We start from the raw sequence: 26738 nt of genomic DNA on the forward strand, positions 1-26738 counted from the left end.
ATGAGGGCCTGTTTATATGTCTTTTACCCTGGTGCCTTAAAACTGCTAAGAAGAAATGAGGGCCTGTTTATATGTCTTTTACCCTGGTGCCTTAATACTGGAACAATGAAACAAGAAGGCCTCTTTGAAGCTGTGTTGAGCTTTTTTCTATTCCTTTAAATGCCGTTAAAACATCTGTTTGCCTTGCTTTGTTCAGGACGGTTCAAGTGCTCAGAATGTGGTAAAAAGTAGTAAGAATTTTTTTTTTTTGTTTAATTTTTTTTCTTTTTTTTGCTGTATGCATGAACAGCCAGTACCCCACCTGGAGCAAAAAAAAATCTATCAAAACAGGAAGTGCCTGGCATAGGTTTCCTGTGTTATGCCAATAGAGTGGAGAAGAGTAGGGAGTTCATCTGTATCTTGCAAAATGACATGCATGGTGTATGCCGTCTGCCCCCATCTGGCTTCACAGAAACATTAGTGATCTTTGAATCATAACCCAATGTTTACCTGGATGCTGGGTAGGGAGTGAGGAATCTGCTTAATCGATTATCGACAAAAACTGGAAACAATGCAAATATCCACAGCTGCTGAATAAAAAAACAGCAGTATATCCATGCAGTGGAATACTACTCAGCACACAAAAAGGAACACACTAATGATACAAGCAACATGAATGATTCTCAGAAGGATTATGCTAAATGAAAGAAGCCAGACACAAAAGGCTACATATGCTATGATTTAATTTATATGACATTCTGGAAAAGGCATAACTATATAAAAGGGTCCCTGGATGGTGTAAACGGTTAAGCGATTGACTAATAACAGAAAGGTTGACGATTAGAGGCATACCTACCCCAGAAGTGCTTTGGAAGAAAGGCCTGGCAACCTTAGCTTTGAAAACCCTGTGGAATAAGCACAGTTCTACTCTGCACACACGAGGTCGTCACGAGTAGGAATCACCTGCGGGCAACTGTTTGTTTTTTTAGTAGAGATAGAAGTCAGATCAGTGGTTGCCAGGAAGTAGGAATGGAGTACCGGTCTGACAGTGCAGCAGCTGGAGGGAACTTTCTGAGGTGACAGAAATGTTCTCTGTTGTGGTGATTGTGGTAGCGCTTACACGACCTTATATATCTCATACACCTCATAGAAGAGTACATCTAAACAACGTGAATTTAACTTATTTAAATTACACCTCAAGAAAGCTGAGGGGATGAAAGAAAAAATACAAAAAACAAACAAAAATCCTTCCCTTTGCGCGTTCCCAACCAAGACGCTGAAACGGGCCCACAAGGGCGCCTCATAAAGCCCAAGGATCTCAGTGCTCCGCCTGGCGCCAGGGAGGGCGCCGCAGAGCTCGGGACGCGGGAGGAAAGCTGGGGCGGGCGGGCGGGAAGGGAAGACGAGGCTGCGTCCACACAGCCAGGCTGGGACGAACGTCCTCACTGAGGAGCAGGAGAGAGATGTAGGTAAGACGGTGCTTCAGCAGACGCAACCATGACTTCCCTGCATTGGCCCCAACACTTCCGGGGACTGCTTACCGATATTCCCTTCGATGGAGATTTTCTTGACGCGGGTCCCCTCAGAGCTGGTCGCGGGCGATGGGCAGCTTCTCTTGGGCGGGGTAGCCATTCTGTCGTCTTGTTGCGGCTCCGAGCGCGTTAGGCAGGAAGGGCTGGGAGGTGGCCGCAGGTGCGTGCGCTGGGGCTCGCGCCGCCTCCAGAACTGGGTTGACTTGCCGGCTGTAGTCAAGCGGGTCACTGGCTTCCCGACCCGTGGGCCTCGGGGTTTGATTTTGGCGCGCGGAGACAGCTGCTGATGGGGGAGGGGCCTGCGTGGTGGACGCCCGCCCAGCGGGGAAGCCACGCCTTACCCTCGCCCCAGCCTGAGATCCCTCCTTCGGCCCCTCACCGTTCGCCGCCTCGGGCTTCGGCCCCAGCGTGCGCGCCCCAGAAGTCGAGTCACGCAGGAGCGGGGCGGGGCCGTACGCGCGGCGGCACGCCTCTTTCCCGGTTGCGGGAATGCGCCGAAAAATGGGTATTGCGCAGCTGGGCTTTGGAGACTTAGCGTCTCCACTGCGAGTTGAACAGAATTGTCTGGGCCGAATTGGTTGGACTGGACATTTTTAACTCACCAGAGAGCCACTGTTTGGTAGAAAAATTAAATAGATTCCCCTGTGTTGGGAGTCTGGAGGAACACTTATCAGGCAAAGTGCCGCTGGGCAGCTCGACGCTCTGGAAATGTATTATGCTCTTACTGCGCTTTTCAGGAATTAACTAGCAGTACGGTGCGGAGATCCCATTGGCCCCATTTTACCAGTTAGGAAAGAGGCACTAAGAGGCTACTTGTTCAAAATCTCAAGGTCAGTAAGTGGAACCCGGATGAGAATTTATGTAGTAAGACGCCACCTGCAAGAAGCCTTTCCTGACCTCCCTCTCCATTTGATTTCGATGCATGTCTGTGCTGTGTATAAGTTACCACATCAAGTAAGATGTTGAATTTGAGTGCCTGCTAGTTTACCATGTATTATGCTATAAGACTCGTTTAAAAAACAAAAACCAAACCTGTTGCGGTGGAGTTGATTACAACTTGCAGCAACCCTGTAAGCGTAGCACTGCCCCATAGGGTTTCCAAGCCTGTAATCTTTATGGAAGCAAACTGCCACATCTTTCTCCCACAGAGCTGTTGGTGAGTTCGAACTGTCGACCTGCCAGTTAGCAAGTGAGTGCTTAAGCACTGTGCCACCAGGGCTCCTTTTTGGTTTAATACAGATGGTTTTTAAGTAGAGCTTCGATCTTGCAGGAAATACCCTTTATTTTGTGTGCTACTCTTCTAAAGGTGATCTCAGGGGATAGACTTGATTCTAGGTTTAAAGAGTGTCTCAGGGTAATAGTCTCAGGGAGTCTCCTAGTTTCTCTGGCTTTATTTATTTATTTTTTTTAAGAATTTGAGTTCTGCTCCACATTTTTCACTCATCCTATCCAAGACCATCTATTGTGACCCTGGTCAGAATGGTCAGTGATGATAGCCGAGCACCATCTAGCTTTTCTGGTCTCAAGTAGACGAGGTTGTGGCTCCTGTAGACTTGTTTCTTCTCTGACCTTTTGGTTACCGTCTTACTGTTTTGCTCCTGGCAAGTAGAGACCGGTAATTCTGTTTTAGATGGCCGCTCACAAGCTTTTAAGACCACAGACTCTGCTTGCTTCACTAGGATGCAGATCATGATTTTTGTGAGCTGTGTTATGCCAGTTGACTGAGTTGTCCCGTGAGACCATGGTCCTAAGCTTTCAAACCCAGAAAACCAATCTTGGAAGGTGTTTGGTTATGTTTGAGGAGTATCCATATTTGTGTCTTTAATGAATATATGTGCCTGCACCGACATATTTGTATTTATACGTACCTATAGATACTTCTGTCAGCTCTCAGCTATGTACACACCTGTACCTACCCGTGTACCAATATGACTGTACCCATCCCTATGTGCTCAAACACTCGTTAACTTTGCTTGTGCTGTGCTCACTACAACCACCTTCAGTGCCACTTTTCCCATCACCAAAAATAACAAGTCTCTATGATCTAAAGCATATTCCTCCCTCCCCCTGACCCCGTAACCACAAACGAACATTGGTCTCTCCGTATATATCTGTTCTTGTCATCTTATAAAAGAGGGATCATAGAATATTTGTCCTTATAGGCTTGACTTATTTCACTTAGCATTATGCCCTCCAGGTACAGCCATGTTATAAAAATATGGAATGCTTCATTAATTTGTGTGTCATCCTTGCGCAGGGGCAATGCTAATCTGCATCGTTCCAATTTTAGTATATGTGCTACCGAGCGAACACATGGTCGTTTTTTTTTTTAACGTTAAGTCAAATCATGTCACTACTTCTGTTTTTCCTTAAAAAATCTCCACTGCCTTCCCATTTACACTTAAAATGATAATCTAAAATCCCTTGCCTTAGCCCCTAAAATATTAGTATGGTTCTACTAGCCTTTCTAATTTCTTCTCATACTACTGTTGCCATCATTCAAGATGCCCTAGCCACAGTTAATCTTTTTTCCCCGTTCCTGAAAAAGCTGCTTTTGCACTAGTTATTTGTGCTCTTCCCTTTCCCCCATATCTACAAATTGATGGCTTATTCTTCTTGTCTTTCTGGCCTTGGGGAGGCTTCTCTGACTACCCAGTCTAATCTAGTGCCTTATCTTGTCACATCATTGTTGTCACTACCCAGTAGTTCCTTACTGACTTTATTTTTTTCTTCCACTTCCTCTTCTTTGTCATCTTCCTCTCCCCTCATCAGAATACGGACCATGTCTTTCTTGTTCAATGCTGGGTCCCAGGGCTTAGAACAGAGTCTGGCACATAGTAGGTGGCCAGAATATGCTTGCTGAATGAACAAATGCAAGAGTGAATGAATCGATGAAATAAACTAACCTCCTGAGGTGGTGAAGAGCATTAATTGGAGGCTACTTCTTATTTTAATAGTAAGGATTTTTCTTTAATATTGACAAAATTGAGATCTAATTCACATACCATAAAACTCAGTCTTTTAAAGCATACAACTCAGTAGATTTTAGTATATTACAAAGTTACACAACTATCACCACTACTAATTCCCCAACATTTTCATTAACCCAAAAACAAATCCCATACTCATTAGTAGTCACTGTCCCTTCCCCTTCCCTCCCAGCCCCTGGCAACCACTAATCTACTTTCTATCTATGGATTTGCCTATTCTGGACATTTCATATAAATGGAATCATAAGAATATGTGGCCTTTTGTGTCTAGATTCTTTCACTTACCATGATTATTTCAAGGTGCATCTAAGTTATAGCATGTATAAGTACTCATTCCCTTTTTTTAAGATATAATTTACATAACATAAAATTCATCATTTTAATGTATACAATTCAGTGTTTTTTGTTTTTTTTAGGATATTCACAAAGTTGTACAACTGGGAGAGAACGTTTTCATCACCACGAAAGAAACACTTCCTCCTTCCCCTCAATCCCTGGCAACCAGTAATTTACTTTCTGTCTCTATGGATTTGCCTATTCTGGACATTTCATATAAATGGAATTGTATAATATGTGGCCTTTTATGTCTGCCTTCTTTCACTTAGCATAATGTTTTCAAGGTTCATCTTTTTATGACTGAATAATATTCCATTGTATGGACATGCCAAAACCAAACCAAACCCGTTGCTGTCAAGTCAATCCCAACTCATAGCAACCCTATAGGATAGAGTAGAACTACCTCATAGGGTTTGCAAGGAGTGGCTGGTGGATTCAAACTGCCGACCTTTTGGTTAGCAGCCTGAGCTCTTAACCACTGCGCCAAGACTCCAAACAAAACTATTCCCACCTGGTTACTTATCCGTTCATCAGTTGATGGGCATTTGGGTTGTTTCTCCCCTTTTGGCTGTTTTTAATAAACCTCATACCACCAAGAAAGCAGTGCCAGGAGCAGAGCATGTCCTTTGGACCCGGGGTCCCTGCTCAGAGAAGCTCCTAGTCTGGGGAGTGGGAGTGGGGGTGGGGAAGATTGATGAGAAGGCCGACAGAGAGAGAAAGCCGTCCCCTGGAACTGAATTTGGACTTTTAGCCTACTTTACTGTGGGGAAATAAACTTCTCTTTGTTAAAGCCATCCACTTGTGGTATTTCTGTTATAGCAGCACTAGATGACTAAGACATTAGGCATCAGCCTATAATCTCCAACATTTTGTTTATTAATATTCTTTAATGGTCTATAATCAAGACAAAATATTAGACAGCTTGATAGAAAGGTCAACAATATTAGTTCATTATTTTGCTCATGATACTAGTACATATGTGAAAAGCAAAGAACGGTGACAAAAGCAAAAAAAAAACCCACTGGCTTCAAAGTCAGGCATACTTGGGCTTACATCCTAGTCCAATCAGTCACTTGTTCAGTCTCTGAGCTATAGTTTTCTAGTGTATAAAACAGTGGGATACTAACTTCCAGGATTGTTAACACTACAGAAAATAATGCCTAGCACATTTTAAATGCTCAACATATTCCTTATACCTTCCGTGCTTCTCTAGAAATGTGTTCAACATAGACATACCTATAGCAAAAATAAACGGTAATACAAAGTCAGGGTTCATGGCCAAATATAACTATTTATTAATTTTTTCTTATAAACACCATTCAGTTTCTTCTTTAAAAACAAAGGAAAAACAAAAACCTAGAATTTAAATATTTCCCATCACATACAAGTCTGTATACATTATTTACATCTCTCAAATAAAACATATTACAGATTTTCTGACATTCAGTATCCCCTCTTAAAATGAACTGGTTAAACTTTAATCAGTAATACCTACAATTTGAGTAATAATATCTTGGCACAGTTAGCTTACAATAGAGCGTCCCATGTTGTATTTTATATTTTAGACTGTTTTTTCCACTTCCAGCTACTTTAATGTAAAGAGAAATTGTCTTATCTCCATGAGAGCAGGATGCCCATCTTTATGCATTCTTTTCAATACCTGCACAGTAAGAATGCTGCCCTTATGCATCCAATTCATGGCACTGGCAGTATTCTTCTGTTTTTGTCCTCAGAAATCATTTCTATTCAGACTTTCTAAGTGTTCTCATATTTATTGTATTCTCTCTCAATGTAGATTTGCTGACATTGTTCCTAGTGGTAATTTTAAGTAACAGATATAGGAAAAGCTCAAACAGAAAAGTAAGTGTTCCCTACAAGATTAGTGCCCTTAACTGCCCTAGTTATGCATGTACAAAAATAACAAATACAGTTTAGTGGCTGTAAAAATTATTTCCCCTAAAAATAGTCATCTCTGAAGAACAATATGAGAAAAGTGTTCTTAAAATGAAAATGCACTAATTTATTTTACAACCTACACAAGTATTTCAGAAACAGTAAAAATGAAAAAGTGTGCAAACCTGTAAGAAACACCCACCAATAAGAATTTAATATTAAAAATATATGAAAGATAAATATTAACAAAAATTATCACTAACAGACTCAGCTTCAGTGACCCGATCTTTAAAAAGCTGTCAGTTAAAACAAGCCAAAAATGCTTATGTAGGTTCCATCTTCCAACTTAAACTTACATATCGACAGTACTTCAGAATCACTAACATTGAAAACTAGCATGATCTACCTGTTTTATTTTCAGAGGGTGTGGGGAAAGGAATGGGCAGAAATGGAAAGTCAACAGCTAATAGAAAGCAACTTACCTCCAGGGAGGAGGTGGCAGGTAAACGACAGCTGGAAAGGCCAGTGATTTTATTATCTTTGAGAATTGTAGTCCAGAGTTTTCTATTATATAGTACTATATGGAGAAAAAGAAACTTGCATCACACTTGTAAAACTGAGAGTACTCAGAACTTTCATCTGTATTTTTTCTTTCGTCAGAATTTGTTAAGTATCAGTACAGCTACAACTACCAGTGGCGGTTTTACACAGTAAAACCTGTGAAAGCTGTAACCTGTGTAATGTGGAAACCTGTCCAGAGATGGAAAACTCAAAACATTTTCCACTTAAGCAGTAGAAAAGCAGTAAGACTGCACCCTGTCAAAGGCAAAAACTTGCAAGACCCAAATAAACAAGGCTGTCCTGTCAAGTTCTGGCTCTCACTGTATCTGCCCTCACTTGTTCCTCAGCTTTGAGTTTTCACACCCTCTGATCTATCTTCCACAAGGCTGCTAGAATGGCTTTTCTAAAATTCAAATCTGTGGCATCACACTTCAGATTAAAATCTTTACTGACTTCTTCTCTGTGATTAGCTTAATTAGGAAAGCCTTAAAAAAAATTCAAATCATCTGCAGTGTGAATTTTTGTTACGTCTTAAACTTTTCCATTAAATCTTGAGATAGCTTTACCTCTAAACATTTACCATCTCATATATATTAAACTGATAGCTGGACAACAGTGATTCCTATGGTAAGTTTTAACATTATGACAAAACGCTTGATATTTGAATTATTTTAGGCATGGTCCTTAAAGTATAGATGTAGACTAGTGTTTCTAAGAGTGAATATATTCTTAATATCCCAGTTAAGTTTCAAAATAAGATTAAGTTTCCTATGCAGTCACATTTCCAAATTACAAATATACTTCTGGTCCCACATCTTCTCAAAAGACATTAAAAATTGAAAGTTATAAATGATATATGAAATGGTTATATAATTCTACATATTTTACTGCGATATGTAAGCTTAAAATTCTACATAATATATAAAATGTATTCAAATTTCTTTATACAAGATCTCTAGTCTTTTATTAAAGTCTAATGGTTCATTTGAACGAAAAGATTTTTAAAAGCAACCATGGGAAATAAGGATAAAGGCAGTAAAGGATGTTTGTTCTTTACTATCTTAAATATTGGATCTTCATTTTTACATTCTATCCCCTCAGTCAAACTATCCTATAGTAGTCAAAATAGAATTCAAAAGTTTTTAGGCAAAGGAATAAAAATAGAAAACAAATTCTAGAGAAAGACCTTGATTTTTTAAATTATTATTATAGTCAACTGTAAGGTAATAAAACTGCATTTAAAAAAGAAAAAGTATAACCTATATATCCAAATGTATAGTAGTGACAGGAAACTACTCCCTTATTCAATGATGCTACTTTCAAAACATTCTCTTTTGCAAATCCAGAGCCTATGGAACATTCTATTGAACTGTCCTAAAGGCTTAGTTTTTGTAAAACAGCCAAGTCATTAGAGCTGGCCTGGTGAATAAGCTAGGTCATCTTAATCTGGCAAAAACAATTTTGGTGTAACTAAAATGATAAAATTGACTTTTCTTGCATAGTCATAAGTCGATTCTCAAGGCATTTTACTTCTGCCCCACAGCAGAAATAAGCATTGCCCCCAGGGGGACAAATGTGAAGATCAACTCTCAATTGGATGTTTAAAGTATGATACATTTATTTTAAAAGAAAGTCCTAAAACTTATGATTGTATCTCAGGTATTCTATCATTCAGTGGTTATCAAAACCTCTCTCAGAGAGGGAGTAGACAAAGGTATAAAAGAAATCTGTCATTTTGCTATTTTCCCTTAAGCAAGGAAAATGCTAATAGTTGATAAAATGGAGTCGTGATTATATGTAAAATATAAATATCCACATCATTTCTGTTTCCTGAATATAAGAGATTGTAGTGCTTTATCTTTTCTGATAAGCCAGGCAGTAACTCAGTCTGAGAAATACACTCAATGCATCTTCTACCTAATACATTTTATGCTGACCATTTAGAATTTACAAATGACAGTAAGAAAGCAATCTAAAATATTTCCGTTTAAGGTAAATTGAACTTCAAGGCCTCTACCAGCTAACACATCCTTGCTTACTGTTTTACTGCAGTCTAATGCTATGGGAAACAATAATCAAGTCGGCAAATGAAAGCCAGTAGCACCATCTACTGCTAACTGAAAGATTTTCACTCTTCCTGTTTTTAATTTCCACCACCAGTACTCCATCATTTAAAGTTACTTCCTGAAGCCTGCTTCATATCAACGTTTAACCAAAGCATTGTGAGTGACAATAATTTTGTGTTAACTTACTACTTTATTTTTTTATAGGACGCTTTTATCAGAGGATGAGAAAACCAACTTTTCTTTATATCCCTGTATAAAGAACAGGGGGGAAATAATTATCTTGGCTACTTAAATAAGGAGATCTGAAGAGAATCCAATGGACATTTATAAGCAAGCTCTGCTGCAAAACAAAGCTCTGATCCTTATTTTATACAGGGCATCTTAGTAACTCCCATGGGAAACATCCAAATCAAAGCAAATGATTGTTATTTCTCATATGCTCTCAGTGTTTCCCTTCATGTAGCCATGTAACATCATGTACAATGCCAGGCCCCTCCCTGGGGAGAACTTCTATGCTCTGTTACCATATATACACACATATGTATCTCCTTAACTCCCAATAACTCTGATGAAAGGAATACTCAAGAGGCGGGCACCTGAGATTCTAGCACAGTGAAAAATACCTGTCTACATACAGTGGGAAAGTAGGTCCTACTTCTAAATATTTACAGAAACATTTTTCCATTTTTACAGTGTACTATTGTATAAGGCTTACAAGAGCAAGGACAATTTTTTTCACTATTCTCTCTACACTTGGCTATTGCAACCCCTATGTTACTAGGTTGATGTGAAACCAAATGCAGTATGGAAGACAATCTTAGTGATCATGTGCTTCATTTTCCTATATAGATAGGACCAAAAATCACTTGACTCCAAATTTGTTTCCGTAGTGGTTGATACTTTCTATATGGATACTAAGAGATCTGTTACAAAGAAATCAGCTAGTTCTCACTACAATTTATGAATAAGCATTACCAATGAATACCCAATACATCTGCCTCTGTCAGGGTTCTCCTGCTACTTTCTATTGGTGGTACTTAATGATTGTTAGAAATGAAATGGAGAAAAAGGCAGTTCCTAGTGATCATAATTGTGATGGCATTAAATCACATTACTGCTACACAATTTTATAGCAAGCATTTCTATTCTACAAAGAAAAAGTGAATATTTCTAACTGAAAGAAGAAGATTTATCAGAAATGAATAAAACTGAAGTGAAAATGTTTATATTTTAAAAACTAAATTTCTGGATTTGTTACTGGGGAGATAATTCACTAGAAAGTCATGCAAATAAGATTTAAAAGTTAATACTGAATTAGCTTATCATTGTTTGATATCATTGCAAAGAAAAAGATTTCCTTTCCCAATGAAATGATCAGAAGTCAAAATGCTTCAAATTGGGTCTATAATAAACAAACAATGTAGTGCATCATTTTAAAATGATAGGCAAACACCAGCTCCATTCACCGAATGGACATGTTGAAAAGTGATCAATGTCCCCAAACTGTCCTTAAATTCCATTTTTAATGGTTAGACTGGGTACCACAACAGTTAAGCACTCAATTACTAGCCCAAAGGTTGGTGGTTCAAACCAGGCCTGGAAGACAGGTCTGGCGATCTGCCTCCGAAAGGTCACAGCCTTAAAAACCCTATGGAGCAGTTCTACTGTGCACACAAGAGGTCACTGAGTTGGAATCACAACTCATTGGCAACTAACAACAACAACCTAAAAATTAATAATTTATTTTTAACTTCTCATGGAAGTTGATGCCTAAAAGGAAGTCTTCAAGACTTTGTTTATAAGCAATTGATTAAAATCTTCATGCCATTCTATTCAAGGGTTTTAAGACAGGACATTTGTGAACGTGACTCTCCATACTCAGTCCCACCCTTTATCCCCTCCCCATACAAACTAACCCTCCCAATCAAACACACACTCCTATTCTCTCCTCTTCAGAGTACAAGGGGATTATTCAGACTTATGGTTCATTTGGCAATTGCTAAGAAACTTCACAGTTCAGCATCACCTCCGAAGATGGCAATCCTATATATAACCTGAATTTTTTACACCTACAGTGCAGTTAACATGTAGAAAGGAGCTAAAATGCAATATTGCATCCCAACATCCTCAAGTTTCAATATCACAGATATCAAGAGATGGAAAAAGACTTGCTTGTAGAACTTTAAGCATCTGTAGAACAGAATATATTACCATCACTATCAAAAATAATTAGGAAATACTCATTTTTTATGTTCTACATGCACACCTTTATAAATTGTGTTTCTTCAACGTAGTAAAAGCTGGAGATCACCAATTTAGGTAAACTATGGCTTTTATCGTAGATATTTTAAAACATGCATCAGTAAGTGCCCTGGGTACTAATTCTAGTATTGTTTTGAGCCCTGTTCAGTTCTATGTCTGTGCTTTGCACCTCAGAAGTGAGCCTGCCAAGGCACTTGAAAACTTAAGTCTTTTGGGGACTTCATAAGTCAGCCACAATTTACACAGCACAGAACCCCATCCATCAGCAGTTTAATCAAACTACTTGATTTCAACACACATATTAATTTAAAAAAAAAAAAAAAAACTCAAGTAAACAAAACTAAGTCAAAAAAGATATTACATCACTAAGACAAAATTTATCCCTATCAATGGTTCCTGGCTGCCTCTAGCAATGGAATATAATTTATTCAGAATAAAGAAAAAGGAACCCAAACAAGCCTTCAAACCTAACACAAAAACAAACCAGATAAAAAAAAAACCAAATATATTCCACATAGCTCGATTTGAGGAACAATTTGCACAGCTTTGCATCCTTTTATCTGTCCTTTGAGGTGAGTTTTTCAATGAGTTCTTGGAGTGGTGCAAGTTCTCTTCTATCAATAAGGTTGAATTCCTGTGCATGATAAAAGTAGAAAAAATAGCAAAACATATTATTTGCATCTCATTCCAAAGCAGACTTCCATTAACATTTGGAAGACAATGAGCTTTTGAAGTAAATAAAAGCAGATTTGTTTTTTTCCCTACTCCCTTTCTCTGTGTCTAAAACAAATCACTTAACCACTCCTGATGTTGTTTTTTCATCTGTAATATTAGGATAAATCCATCTCTCTTATAAAATTATTGTGAGTGCTCAATGTGATATTGTATGCTAACCATTTCATATAATGCCTGGCAGAAAGTAAACACTCACTAGCAGTAGTTGCTGCTGCTGCTACACCCCCACCACTAAGTTACTTTATAAGGAGTAACCTGGGCATCATTTAAAAATAGTCAACAAAGTAGGGTCCAAAAAAAAAAAAACAGGCATACCTTCAGCATCATATGAAGGGCAAAAGCCTGGTTATCAACTAACATATCTGAAATTTGTGTAGCATGAGAATAACATGAATAATAGGGGAAACCACAAATATAAATTAAATTCTCTAAGGTCCCTAGGTGGGCACAGTTTGTGCTGGAATGCTAACCTAAAGGTTGATGGTTCAAACCCACCCAGCCGTACTGTGGAAGAAAAGGCCTGGTGATCTACTGTAAAGATTACAGCCAAGAAAACCCTATGGAACAGATCTACTCTGTGACACATGGGGTTACCGTAAGTTGGACTCAACTCGACAGCAACTAATAACAACAAAGTTCAAGGAAGAAAACCTTGATTTAATTTGTGCTTCTTCAGAAGTTTCACCCCTGTCATTCTGAAGTTCAATTTTGAAAAGATTTCCCCTGAACTATAAATTACAAGGCTAATAAATAGAGACTGTCTATATAGTTATCTTTTGATATTCTGCCATGGTGGTGGCATTCTCGATTCCCAATTTCATTAATTTATTAGCATCCAATATGTACTGGGAAAAAACATTAGGGGACATTTAATAGCAGGCCAAGAACACAAATGGATACATATTATATGATTAAATATTTAATTTATACATTAAGCTAATAAGTGTTAAATACATTCTGTCCTTTTAACTTGACAAATATATATTTTCATAATGACCAGGAAAGCTGATTCAAATTTACAATACGCAGACTCCTTGAACTCTGCGCTAAAAAGCAGTGACATGGGGAGAACCAGCCCTCAGCACACCTCCCTGCTCTTTCAACCCCCAGCTCCATCCGGCACCTCAAGGGGCCTTGCATGCATGTGGACATCCTGGCTGGCGCATTTAAGCAATGTCCACATCCACCACCACTCCACCTCTGTAAAAGAGCTGTCACTTGGCTATACATACTGGAGGTATACATACTAGCAGATGTGCAGGTGTGACCTGCCCTCAAGAGAAGGGACCCAAGGAAAAAAAATCCATGCAGACCCTGAATGTGGAGTTAGGGACGTGTGGACAAGGAATTCCAGGTCTCAGGTACCCAAGCATGCATCAGAAGGGTTCTGGGTAGGTATGTCTTGGCCCTGAGAGTTCCTCACCCTATGGGTGGAGGTGCAGCTGGAGAAAGGCCAGAGCAGGATTCTCTAAATTGTGGGGCTCAAGGCAGAGGCCCCTCTTGCCCAATCACAAGGTGATTCTGTATAACTAATGGATCTGCCTTTAAAGAGCTCAGTGTCCTGAGATATAAATACGATCAGATGTGTAAATGCTACGCATCACTCTTCTGTTATTTGCTAAGAGTTAAGAGAATACAGTCTACATTAAGACCATACAGTAAGGTAAAACTAACAGGTAGGAAAACATCCTCTCCTAAACCACCAAAACCTGAACTTTAGCAATCATATTTTGCCTAGATCAAAGCACAGATGCAAACATTAGACTACATTTGCCTCTACTAGTGTCTGTACATGCGATATACTACTAAAGTCATTGTTGAAAGCAATAGTTTTGGCAAGTTACTACCTCCTACGTTATTTTTATATAAGTGTAATCGAGACATAAAATGTCTGCCTTCCATCTGAGAAGGTGTACAGACAGAAAATGGACAGTTTTTTTTTAGTGGGGATGCTGTGGGGGGGGGGAATTTATAAATATATGCCCACATATATACAAAAACAACACAGACTCAAGCCTTGGGCTTCTCCTGCCTATCTCTCCCTTCCCCACCTCCATAAAAACAAACAAAAACGTCAGTGTCAGCTCATTCATTTCCACCTCTTTTTCACCCCTGCTTGCTGCTTCTCTAATTATTATAGCAGGATGGGAATATCCTCTGCACCTCCTAGTCTCCATCTCTAAGGCCAGTTCAAGGAGGACTAAACAAGACAGAAGGAACGGGAGGTCAGCTAGGAAGTCAGATCAAAGCCTAATGGATCTCTGGAAGAGAGCACTCCTTTGGACATTTCTTTTTCCTCCAGACATGATGGGTAGCCCCTAACTGAAAAATTATTCAGAGTGTGGTTTTAAAAAGAAGGAGTAAAAGGTGTGATATTCAAAGCCCATTTCCAGGTCAGAGTCAACTAAAAAAAGACCCAGGCTATATGATAGTGGAGCCATGGTGGTGCAGTGCTTAGGAGCTTGGCTGCTAACCAAAAGGTGGGCACCAGCCGCTCCTTGGAAACCCCATGAGGCAGTTCTCTGTTCTATAGGGTCGCTATGGGTTGGAATCAACTTGATGGCAAAGAGTATATTATAGCAGGGGCTGAGGGGAGCTGGAGGAGCGCCAGAAAGCTCTCAAGAGACCTGCCAAACTGCCACACTCCTTATTCAGCCCTTCCGTTATGGCCTATGAACTGAAGCAATTCCAAAGCAAGATCTCTCAGATTCATCTTAGACTTTCATGCCTCGTGCTTGGAGACTAATGGAATTCAGAAACAAAAGGCCAGATTCTTATCATCATGGCAAGTGTAGGGGAGGATGCAGACTAGAGGGAGAGATGGCAAATTCTATCCTGACAGTGTGGATGCGGTATTCACCTCAGAACTCTGTGGACAAATGCTTACACTAAGCACCAAAGACCTCCTAATCCAACTCACCTGGACAAAAAAAATAAAGTGCTTGAAAGATGTATTGAGATGCGCTTCCTCCTGAAGCTGGATCACAGGGTCAAAATGCTGATGATAAATGTGAGCATACACCCTAAAGAGGCGTTTGAGTATAGTTTTTGCCACAGACATGAAATTCTTCGGGAACGGGACACCTAGTAAATAGATAAACAATCCCCTCTATTAACAAGAGATGAAAACAAGATAATATGAGTTTGTCAGTAAATGGCAACAAATTACAAAGACAAGGATGAAAACAGGAAGTACTTATGAAGTTACAGCTTTATATACCCAATGTATCTTTTAGAAGTTCTCAATGTATTATGAATCAGTTTCTATGGAATAAGAACTAGTCTTCATTACAGCCCTTTATGCTTCTAACATAAACCACCACTTTACTAAAAAAGAAACTGATAAATGCCTAAGGTAGTAGCAGAACTAAAACTCATCCTCAGATCCTCGGATTTCTTAACATCAAGTCTGAATGCAAATATTTGCTGAACACAATGCATTAACCATGTTCAGTTTTATTTAAAATGCTTCCAACAGACTTTTATACTTCTTCTATTCCATTACTACTCTAGATCTATATTTGTTGTGAAATTAACTATAGTCTCTGCTCAACTGAGCTGGTTTTCTGAATAAGAGCACATCTACAGCACTAAACAAATATGAAACTAGAATAATATAAAATCCCATATCCTTTGTTAAAATGGCTAACTGACCCAGATTGGCAAAACAAGTCAAACATTGACACATTTTTTTTTTCCACCAAGTTGATTCTAACGCATGGTGACCCCATGTGTGTCAGAGTAGAACCGTGCTCCATAGGGTTTTCAATGGCTGATTTTTCAGAAGTAGATCACCAGGCCTTTCTTCTGAGGTCCCTCTGGGTGGACTTGGAAACATTCAACCTTTCAAAAGGTTTTCATTAGAAGTCGAACACGTTTACTATTTGCACCACCCAGGGACTCCAAATACTGGTATTATTGAGTTCAAAGTCACCACACAGCCTACTGCTCATTTAAAAAATATTATAGGTCACAAGGAAACATAAGATAAACCAAAATGAGGGGACGTTATACAAAATAATGGACCTGTACTCTTCCAAAGTATCAATGTCATGAAAGACCAAAAAAGACTAAACTACCCACATTCCAAATTAAAGAAGGCCAAAGACATGACAAGTGAATGAAAATGAAAACCAAAAATTTTCTTTTGCTGTGAAAGATACTGGGGGAATGTGAGAAATCTGAATAAGATTTGCAGATTAGACAACAGTATTGTACCAGTGTTAATTTCCTGATTTTGATAGGTATGCTATGATTCTCTAAGGAAATATACACTGAAGTATTTACAGGTAAAGGGGCATCATATATAAAACTCACATCTCAAACAGCTCAGGAAAAACTGGCAGTATATGTGTGTGTGTGTGTACGTATGTATGTATGTGTAAGAGAGAGAAGATAAAGCAAATGTGGTAAAATGTTTGTAACTGAAGAAACTGATGGATATACAGGAATTCTTTGTAAAATGCTTGCAAATTTCATGTAAGCCCAAGATTGAGTTAAATTTATAAATAAAAATTAAAAGTTAAAAAAATGTATATTGTAGGAGATAAAAATAAGGTGAGGACACTCATCCAAAACCACTATGAAGTATGTAAATCTTTCAGTCCTAAAAAAAATAGCCCTTTTATGACAAAGGCTCCTAAGTAGTAAAGCATTCAATAAACGTGTTTAAAACAGCCATAATAACAGCAACTACAAACATTGCTCTCTCCTCCACCAAACCCTTCTTTCAAACACTAAAAGCATAAATTGTAGTCAAAAAGTTTTTTATCATTAGAAGACCAAATTCTTTGTTTTTTCAAAAGGCGGCAGCAGAAAACAGAGTTGTAAGAAGTTTGACAAGGTAAGAACATAAGGACTGTCTACATGTAAGGTATGCCCTTAAAGCCAATATTAAAAAAACAAAAATCCCTTAGTCCCTAATACGCCAACCCCCCAAATCTTGTCTTCTTCCCAAATAGCTTGATTTCAGAATATGTTAGATTGACTCTGTGGGTCATAAAGTCAAACTCCCTCTTTGCAACATATATAATGTAAAATGTGATAGAAGCCACATAAACTCTTTCCCTGAATAAGAAATATATGAATGTAGCAAATGTTATTATCTGCCTACCCAATACCATTCTCTCTTTTTTCAATAACACAGGCCAAATTTTCTTATTATCCTCCATATATTGTTCTTCTCATTGTTTAAAATAATACAGAGGTTTACCTTAATATTCATAATAAACTTAGTATGAAAAAGATAGGACATTTTTAAATGTATACAGTTAGAATTCTTTTGATAGGTATGGACCTGGTATGGTTCCTGGAACAGAAAGCCAATAAACCTCTATGTAGCACATCTACTGAAAGGGCTTAAGCAATAGGAAAATAAATCTATTCTTAACTTCATGATCTTAATTATTTTCTTTAAGAAACCTTCTTTGATTGCAAATAAAATAATGGTATTTTAATGTGAGACAGCGCCAAAAATTTAACAAAATAAAATGATTATCTTAAGTCAGGAAAAGTAGATCATTATTTTCTATAAAACTATTTTTCAACAAGTATGCATTTAAAAATGCTACGTGACATGGGGGAGGAGAAGGATCAATTCCTATAGAACAGCTTGCTTATTTTACCACTGGGAAAAAGAACTTTTGTGCCTCTTCTTGGGAACTGCATAAGATACTGTCATGGATTGAATTGAGTCCCCCAAAAACATCTGTCAACTTGGCTGGGTCATGATTCCCAGTATTGTATGATTGTGTACCATTTTGTAAATCTGATGTGATTTCCTTATGTGTTGTAAACTCTATCACTATGATGAGGCTATACTGATGAGGTTTACAAGATCAGATAGTGTCTCAACGCAATCTCTTTTGAGATATGAGAGAGAGAAGCAAGCAGAGACACACGGGAACCTCATACCATCAAGAAAGCATTACCAGGAGCAGAGTGCATCCTTTGGACCTGAGGTTCCTGCACAGAGAAGCTCCCAGACCAAGGGAAGATTGATGACACAGACCTTCCTCCAGAGCCAACACAGAAAGCATTCCCCTGGAGGTGATAACCTGAATTTGGACTTGAAGCCTACTGGACTGTGAGAGAATAAACTTCTTTTTGCTAAAGCCATCCACTGGTGGTATTTCTGTTATAGCAGCACTAGATGACTAAGACAGATACACACAGCCTTAGAGAATCCCTCCAACTGGAACCAAGAGTAGGGTGCAGAGGGAGAACAATTCTAAAACACATACAATTAGATAAAACATAATGGATCCCAATAGTACAAAATAATTATACCAATTTTTGATGGAAATAACGTCTCATCATCCAACTGATCCTGAACCCAAGTCATCAAATAATCAATATACTTTGGTGCAGAGCACTTAATAGGCTTCTTGATGTTTGTTCCGTCTGCCCAATGATATTCATATCTGCATTGGAAAGATAAAAATCACACAGAATATCAGTATATACCTACATATAGTGTATATATATATATATATGTTTCATATTTTTGTATTATATATGTGTATATATGAATATATACACAGACATGTTTTAAGCCATCTGCTCTTCCAAATAAAGATGCACTGTTAAACTGCCAGTGAGCTATTTTGCATTTATCATGATCCAAACTCATTTTTTTATGTTTCTATGCTCTCCTCCCACCATTCATCTGATGGTTTGTTGTACTGTGGTGGCCTGCATGTTGCTCTGATGCTGGAAGCTATGCCACCAGTATTTCAAATACCAGCAAGGTCACCCACGGTGGACAGATTTCAGCGGACATTCCAGACTAAGACAGACTAGGAAGAAGGACAATCTACTTCTGAAAAATTGGCCAGTGAAAACTTCATGGAGAGCAGCGGATCATTGTCTGATACAGTGCCAGAAGATGAGCCCCTCAGGTCGGAAGGCACTCAAAAGACTACTGGGGAACAGCTGCCTCCTCAAAGTAGAGTCAACCTTAATGACGTGGATGGAACACAGCTTTCAGGACCTTCATCTGCCGATATGGCATGTTTCAAAATGAGAAGAAAAAGCTGCAAACATCCATTATGGACAACACTGTGAAGAATAGGAATTCCAGAACACTTAATTATGCTCGTATGGAACTGTACATAGACCAAGAGGCAGTTGTTCAAACAGAACAAGGAGATAATGCATGGTTTAAAATCAGGAAGGTGTGCATCAAGGTTGTATCCTTTCACCATGATTATTCAATCTGTATGTTGAGCAAATAATCCAAGAAGCTGGACTACATCAAGAATACTGCATAAGGATTGGAGAAAGACTCATTAACATCCTGCGATATGCAGATGATACAATCTTACTTGCTGAAAGTGAAGAGGACTTGAAGCACTTATTGTTGAAGATCAAAGACTACAGCCTTCAGTGTGGATTACTCCTCAACATAAAGAAAACAAAAATCCTCACAACTGAACCAATAAGCAACATAATGATAAACAGAGAAAAGACTGACATTGTCAAGGATTTCATTTTATTTGGATCCACAATCAAGGCCCATGGAAGCAGCAGTCAGGAAATCAAACAACATACTACATTAGGCAAATCTGCTGCAAAAGACTTCTTTAAAGTATTAAAAAGCAAATATGTCACCTTGAGGGCTAAAGTGCACACAACCCAAGCCATGGTATTGTGCACACAACCCAAGCCATGGTATTTTCTATTGCTCCCTATGCATGTGGAGGCTGAACAATGAGTAAAGAAGACCAAAGAAGAATTCATGCATTTGAATTAAGGGGTTGGCAAAGAATATTGAATACACTATGAACAAATCTGTCTTGGAAGAAGTACAGAAGAATGAACAAATCTGTCTTGGAAGAAGTACAGCCAGAATGCTCCTTAGAAGTGAGGATGGCAAGACTTAATCTCACGTACTTTGGACATGTTATCAGGAGGGACTAGTCCCTGGAGAAGGACATCATGCTTGGTAAAGTAGATGGTCAGTGAAAAAGAGAAGACCCTTAACGAGATGTAGTGACACAGTGGCTACAATGGGCTCAAACATAGCAACGATTGTGAGGATGGCGCAGGACTGAGCAGTGTTTTGTTCTGTTGTACATGGGGTCGCTATGAGTTGGAATGAACTCAATGGCACCCAGCAACAACAACATGCTCTCGTCACATGTCTCAATTTTCTCACTTAGCTTTCCTTCATATATAACATTTAGAATCATACAATGCCATAATTGAAAAACTAGCTTACTTCCCAGTTTTATGATGACCATATTTGAACTTCATGGTTGTTTTTCTTCCTTGAAAAACATTTCTCCTTATGCAGTACAATTCTTTTTATGTTGAGACTTTAAATTTTAGGTTAAGAGAATGACAGGAGCTCCAAAGCAATGAAGAGAATTACTCTATATTTGAGTACATTTAATTGAGGAGCTAAATATGCCTTAAAAAAAACTGGTAACCACACAAAGATGCCTACAAGTTTTGGGTATTAACAGAACACTATCCACTAGTTAAATAAACATTTAATGTGCACCTACTATGTGAGAGATACTGTGTCAAGAAAAAGGAATATAAAAATGAAAGGCATTTTCCCTACCCTCAATAGACTAACACATAGAATAGACTAATACAGAACACAGATTTGTAAGTGAACACGTAAAAACTCTAATATGATAATCCTAATAAGAGTCACACACTTGCACTTATAACACACACACACATACACACACACACACACACACAAACATATACATGGAATCTGAATCTTAATATGCAAGCAGCTGAAACACCAAAGTAATCTCTAAACTGAAACATTTAATTTTTAAGTTTCCAAAAGTTTACTTCTACCACTTAGCTTCTCTCTTTGAATCAATTGTGCTTTTCTAACCTGGTTCAGATTTTGGACTGACTGAATGATAGGTCAGTGAGCCAGGCAAAGGAGATTACAGAATATAATATGGAAAAATACTATGGGGTATTTTAAAAGATAAAAATTCTCTTGACATTGGATAAATAAGGATGCTTTCTACTTAAGCAGAGCCACTTACACCTGAGAACAATAATCCAAAATAAGATACACCCAAGTAAACATTCTGTAGTGCACTCTATTGCCAACTCTGGACAACTGGGATGACTGTCACATCCATTTATTTCCCAAATAACTTCCTGGTATCTTGTTCCAGTGTTTAATCACTTTGCCAGTAAAGAGGTTCTTCCTAATATAAAACTGAAGTTCTACTTTGATTTAAGCCTATTTCTTCTTGTTTGATCCCCTTGCAGATAGAGACCATGAAGGAAGGACTTGAGTCATCATTACTCTTCACTTAAAGCAGGAACTCACCCATGTTAAGATACCCTAACATCAATACCTTTCCCTCACAAATCACGTTTTTCTTCTTGTAAATGATTTTCTCATGATCTTCTTCAGGTGTTTCATATTCATTTTTTAAATACAAAGATCAAAAGCAGACACAGTAAACCAAAGAATCATTTTCTTGTTTTTACACATCAATATCCTGAAGCTTTTGAAAATATATTAACTTTCACTATCCTAAGCTTTTTTGAAAAATAAAACTGTATATAGCTTATACTTCTAGCGTTTATAACTATGATTCCCTGATCTTTCTCTTTTGCCATGTTTACACCTAAGATAACTTATTTTATTTTGTAACTCTATTTTTCCCCACTGATTTTTTTTTTTATTCCACCACTGACAGGCCGTTCTCTTTGAAATTTGTTTGTCAATAAGGTATGAACTTTTAAACTGCAAATGCCAAAATACTCACCATTTCTTTATTAATAATGATAATAAATAGTAACAGAGAACAAAGTCCTATGAGTCATCACTCAATATCATTTAGCAAGGGGCTAGCGCTAAGCTATTCACAAATGCCTCTCCTTGGTACAATCCTGCATCTATTGGTAAAGATGGCAAACCATAAACACGATTATATCTTTGTAGCAGTAACGACAGACAAAAGTCAAGACTCTCAAAACAAAAGAAAAAGAAGGAAAGGGGGGGCGGAGGGAGAGAAGAAATGGAAAAAAATCCATGCCTATTCCTGGAAATACTGTATTTAAATCAGTTATATGTAGCTTTAGTTAAACACACACATAAACACAAGCAGAGAGACAAACACAGCTCTCAAAGCCTGAGGAACTTGCTTTCTTAGAAGACAGGTGCTAGTAAATTTCTAAATGCAAAACTAACCATATAAAATTGCAAAATTAAAAACATCTATTTTCACATGTGATAAAGTTAAATACCAGTAACACTAATAAGAATTAAAAAGTACTAAAACAGGATTTCATTTTAAAATGCTCCCTTTTCCTCTAAGAAATCATCCCAGAACAACAAGAGAAAACAGAAATGCACACTCTATCTTTGATGAAACTAGGAGACACCAGTGTCTCTGAGCAAAAAAATAAGATAAAGTGCTACCTTTGTGCATTTTCTAGTGTGGCCTTCATTTCTCTTAAACACCTTTCCTGAAAACTGCCACCTTACTTGTTACCTCCTTATATGGTACCACTAAGCTTTTCATTCATTCTTGTATCTCTGCTATGAGCTCTTCAAGCATTTGACAATAAATTCTCTGAGTCCATGGAATTCTAACTGAATAAAGTTTCTTTTATTCAATGGCAATGTTTTTCTTGTAAATGTCCTTCATCTGTGATTATTTCATTCATCAATTTTTTGTTTTTATAGTATATTTATATAGATCCTATGGCTGTTACTTTTTTTTTTTTTTAAAGTCCTTAAATTTTTTATTTTTTTATTTTATTGTACTTCAGGTGAAGGCTTACAGAACAAATAGTTTCTCATGAAACAGTAGTACACGTTGTTTTATGACATTGGTTAACAACCCCACAACATATTAACCCTCTAAATTCTCAACCTCTTTTTTTTTTTGGTAAAAATACACATAGACAAAGATACATCATTTCAAAAATTTCTACATACACAGTTCAGTGACATTGACTATGCTCTTCCAATTGTGCTGTTATTCTCACTTAAGATGAAGGCTTACAGAACAAAATAGCTTCTCATTTAACAGTTACTACAAATGTTGCCCTATGACAATGGTTAACAATCTCACAACACATCAACAATATCCTTACTCAACCTTGTGTTCCCTATCACCAGCTTCCTTGACTCCTTCTGCCTTCTGGCCCTTGTCACTGGATTCCTGTACCTTGTTAGTCTCATTTGGTTTTACGGGGCTGTCCACTCCCAGGCTGAACAGTGAACCTCGGAGGTAACTTCACCACTGAGCTAAAAGGGTGTCTGGGGGCCATACTCTCGAGGTTTCTCCAGTCTCCTTTAGGCCAGTAAATCTGGTCTTTTTTTGTGTGCGTGTTAGAATTATGCTCTACATCCTTCTCCAGCTCTGTCCAGAACCTTCTATTGTGATCCTGGTCAGAGCAGTCAGTGGTGGTAGCCGGGCACATGGCTGTTACTTTTGAAGAATTAGTTAAGTTCTTCCTGGACTAGCTATTTAGAGGTTTCTGTGGGGAAAGGAGTCAGGGCAGTATTTTAAATAGCACAGTTTCCTTAGTTCATAGGAACAGGATATTGATATAATCTCAGAATACCTCCAAAAAAAAATATCAGTTCAGTTACAAAGAGAAAACTGATGAATTTATGGTGAAGAAACCTGGAAGACACCAACATGACAAGGTAATCAGGGTTAACATAACCAGTGATGTCATGCATCAACACTGTGTGCCTCCTGATGTGATCCACTGGGAAAGGTAGAGTATCATTTCTGTGGTGTTCCTGCCAAGAAAGCATAGCCTGCATGTGGCCACAACAAAACATCAAAGGAACCCAGGGTAACGGTCATCCTACAAAATGTAAGGCTGGGTCAGGGTTCCCCAGGATATCTCCAGATTTGATGATTTGCTAACAGGGCTCACAGGACTCCGATATAGTAGTACTCATGGCTATGATTTATTATAGTGAAAGGATACAAACCAAAATCAGCAAAGGGGAAAGTCCAGAGGAAACCAGCTTCCAAAGTCCTCTCCTAGTGGAGTCGCACAGGATGTACTTAATTCCGCCAGCAGTTGAGCTGTGACAACATATGTGAAATGCCATCTATCAGTCTCATTAGAGACTCAGTGTCCAGCGTTTTTACTGCAAGATAGTCAAGCAGGCACCCTCTGCCTGGAACCTACCAAAATTCCAGACTCCCAGAAGGAAAGCAGTGTTCACCATAAACCATCTCATTTGCACAGTTTAGGCACAGTGAGCCACTCTTACCAGTTAGGGTGGTAGGAGCCCTTCTGAAATCCAAGGGCCAACCTTGTAAGCATGCCTTTCCAGAGACAGTAGTCAGATCTGCTATGTTAACTCTTTTCTGCACAAAAGTCAATACGGGAAAGACTGAGAAACTGTTCCAGGTTGAAGGTACCCGAAGGGATATGACAAATAACTGCAATACGCATCCTAGATAGGATTTTGGAACAGAAAGGAAAAACTGAGACACCGTTGAGAGCAGCAGCTGATGAAATGTGAATGGTGTTTGTGCCGTTGAGTCAGTTCTTAATCGTAGCAACCCTATGTACAACAGAAGGAAATACTGCCTGGTCCTGCACCATCCTCATAATCCTTGCTATGCTTGAGCCCATTGTCAGAGCCATTGTGTCAATCCATCTCATCCAGTACCTTCCTCTTTTTCGCTGACCCTCCACTTTATCAAGCATGATATGTCCTTCTCCAGGGTCCCTCCTGTTAACACGTCCAAAATACGTGAGATGATGTCTCACCATCCTTGCTTCTATAGAGCATTCTGGCTGTACTTCTTCCAAGACAGATTTGTTCATTCTTCTGACAGTCCATGGTATAGTCAATATTCTTGGCCAACACTGTAATTCAAAGGTGCAAATTCTTTTTTGGTCTTCCTTGTAACATTGTCCAGCATATGAGGCAACTAAAAATCCACAGCTTAGATCAGGCACACCTTAGTCCTCAAAGTGATATCCTCGCTTTTCAATACTTTAAAGATGACTTTTGCAGCAGATTTGCCCAACACAATAAGTAAATTTGAATAATAGTCATATTAACTGGTATTCCTTGTAGGTGTATGGATATTATCCTATCACTGACAGCACTATACTTCAGGATGAATCTTGAAATGTTCTTTTTGATGATGAATGCAATGCCATTGCTCTTCAGTTTGTCATTCCCAGCAGTAACCATATGATTGTCTGATTCAAAATGGCCAATACCAGTCCATTTCAGCTCACTAATGCCTAGGATATCGATCTTTTATGCAGTCCATTTCATTTTTGACAACTTCCAATTTTCCTAGATTCATACTTCATACATTCCATGTTCTGATTATTAATGGATGTTTGCAGCTGTTTCTTCTCATTTTGAGTCGTGACACAACAGCAAATGAAGGTCCTGAAAGCTTGAATCCATCCACATCATTAAGGTCGACTCTACTTTGAGGAGGCAGGTCTTCCCCAGTGGTATTTTGAGTGCTTCCAACCTGAGAGGCTCATCTTCTGGCACTACACCAATGTTCCACTGCTATTCATAAGGTTTTCACTGGCCAATTTTTTCAGAAATAGACTGCCAGGTCCTTCTTCCTAGTCTGTCTTAGTCCAAAGCTCCGCTGAAACCTGTCCACCATGGGTGACCCTGCTGGTATTTAAAATACCAGTGGCATAGCTTCCAGCATCACAGCAATACACAAGCCACCAGAGTTCGATAAACTAACAGACACGTGGGAGTTTGTAGACTAGAGGTGGTGATTTGAAAGGTTTGTATGTTGGTTATGTAGAAAAGTATCTTTGTGAAAAATGCACATTGGAATATTAAGGAGTGATGGAGCATCCTGTCTACAATTTGCTCAAAAGGTTTAGAAAAAAAATTAATGTTAATGAGTATACATACAGAGAAAGGGTGATGAAGCAAATGTGGTAAAATGTTAACAAAGTGGGGAATTTGGGTGAAAGGGATACAGGAGTTCTTTGTACTGTTGTGTACGGTAAAGTTATGTAACCTTAAAATTATTTCAAAATAAGTTGTTTTCTCAAAAAAGTTACCTTAGGAAGCTAGGCATACATTCCAGTAATGTTCAAAATCATTTAAACACTTCTGTTTTGAAACTGCCAGGAGAGTTTAAAGCATATTGTTTTGAACATCCTCAATGATGGCAAACTGTCATTCTTTTCAAAGGGACCTGATTCTTAGAAACAGCAAAACTCATTTGGAGTTATTTTGAGGAATAAGGTAGGTGACTCCAACAAGGTAATCCTTTGGTCAATATGTGGATTTATTAAAAATAATAATAATAAGGTATGACTATGAAGTAATAAAACTATCTTCTCCTGCATGATCTGGTTCTGACATGACAATTTAAAATAGTCCAAGCAATTAGCAGAATAAGTGATTAACC

General features: G+C 38.3%; 2 protein-coding genes and 1 pseudogene across 4 annotated transcripts in view; all 3 read right to left on the reverse strand.

The window, feature by feature from the left end:
• DCK (deoxycytidine kinase) overlaps positions 1–1611 on the reverse strand; it is a 32517-nt gene extending 30906 nt beyond the window's left edge. Inside the window, exon 1 of the mRNA XM_004383324.2 lies at positions 1521–1611. Within this exon, the coding sequence (XP_004383381.1) occupies positions 1521–1611 (91 nt within the window). The remainder of the gene's footprint in view (positions 1–1520) is intronic.
• MOB1B (MOB kinase activator 1B) overlaps positions 1–26738 on the reverse strand; it is a 72179-nt gene that overhangs the window by 4131 nt on the left and 41310 nt on the right. Inside the window, exons 4-7 of one of the 3 annotated variants that reach the window (XR_002825157.1) lie at positions 18643–18776; positions 15275–15438; positions 11624–12253; positions 7213–7307 (exon numbers count right to left, since the gene is read on the reverse strand). Coding sequence is in view for 1 of the 3 variants with exons in the window: in XM_023737788.1 (XP_023593556.1) it covers positions 12176–12253; positions 15275–15438; positions 18643–18776 (376 nt within the window). In the remaining 2 variants the exon portion in view is untranslated. Of the gene's footprint in view, positions 1–6082; positions 7308–9527; positions 12254–15274; positions 15439–18642; positions 18777–26738 lie in introns of those variants that run through there. The other 2 variants (XR_002825156.1, XM_023737788.1) reach the window with 2 other exon arrangements.
• Positions 3724–3824, reverse strand: LOC111821826 (uncharacterized; annotated as a pseudogene).

The sequence above is a fragment of the Trichechus manatus genome, unplaced genomic scaffold (assembly GCF_000243295.1).
Source record: "Trichechus manatus latirostris isolate Lorelei unplaced genomic scaffold, TriManLat1.0 scaffold00108, whole genome shotgun sequence".
Taxonomy (NCBI): Eukaryota; Metazoa; Chordata; class Mammalia; order Sirenia; family Trichechidae; genus Trichechus; species Trichechus manatus.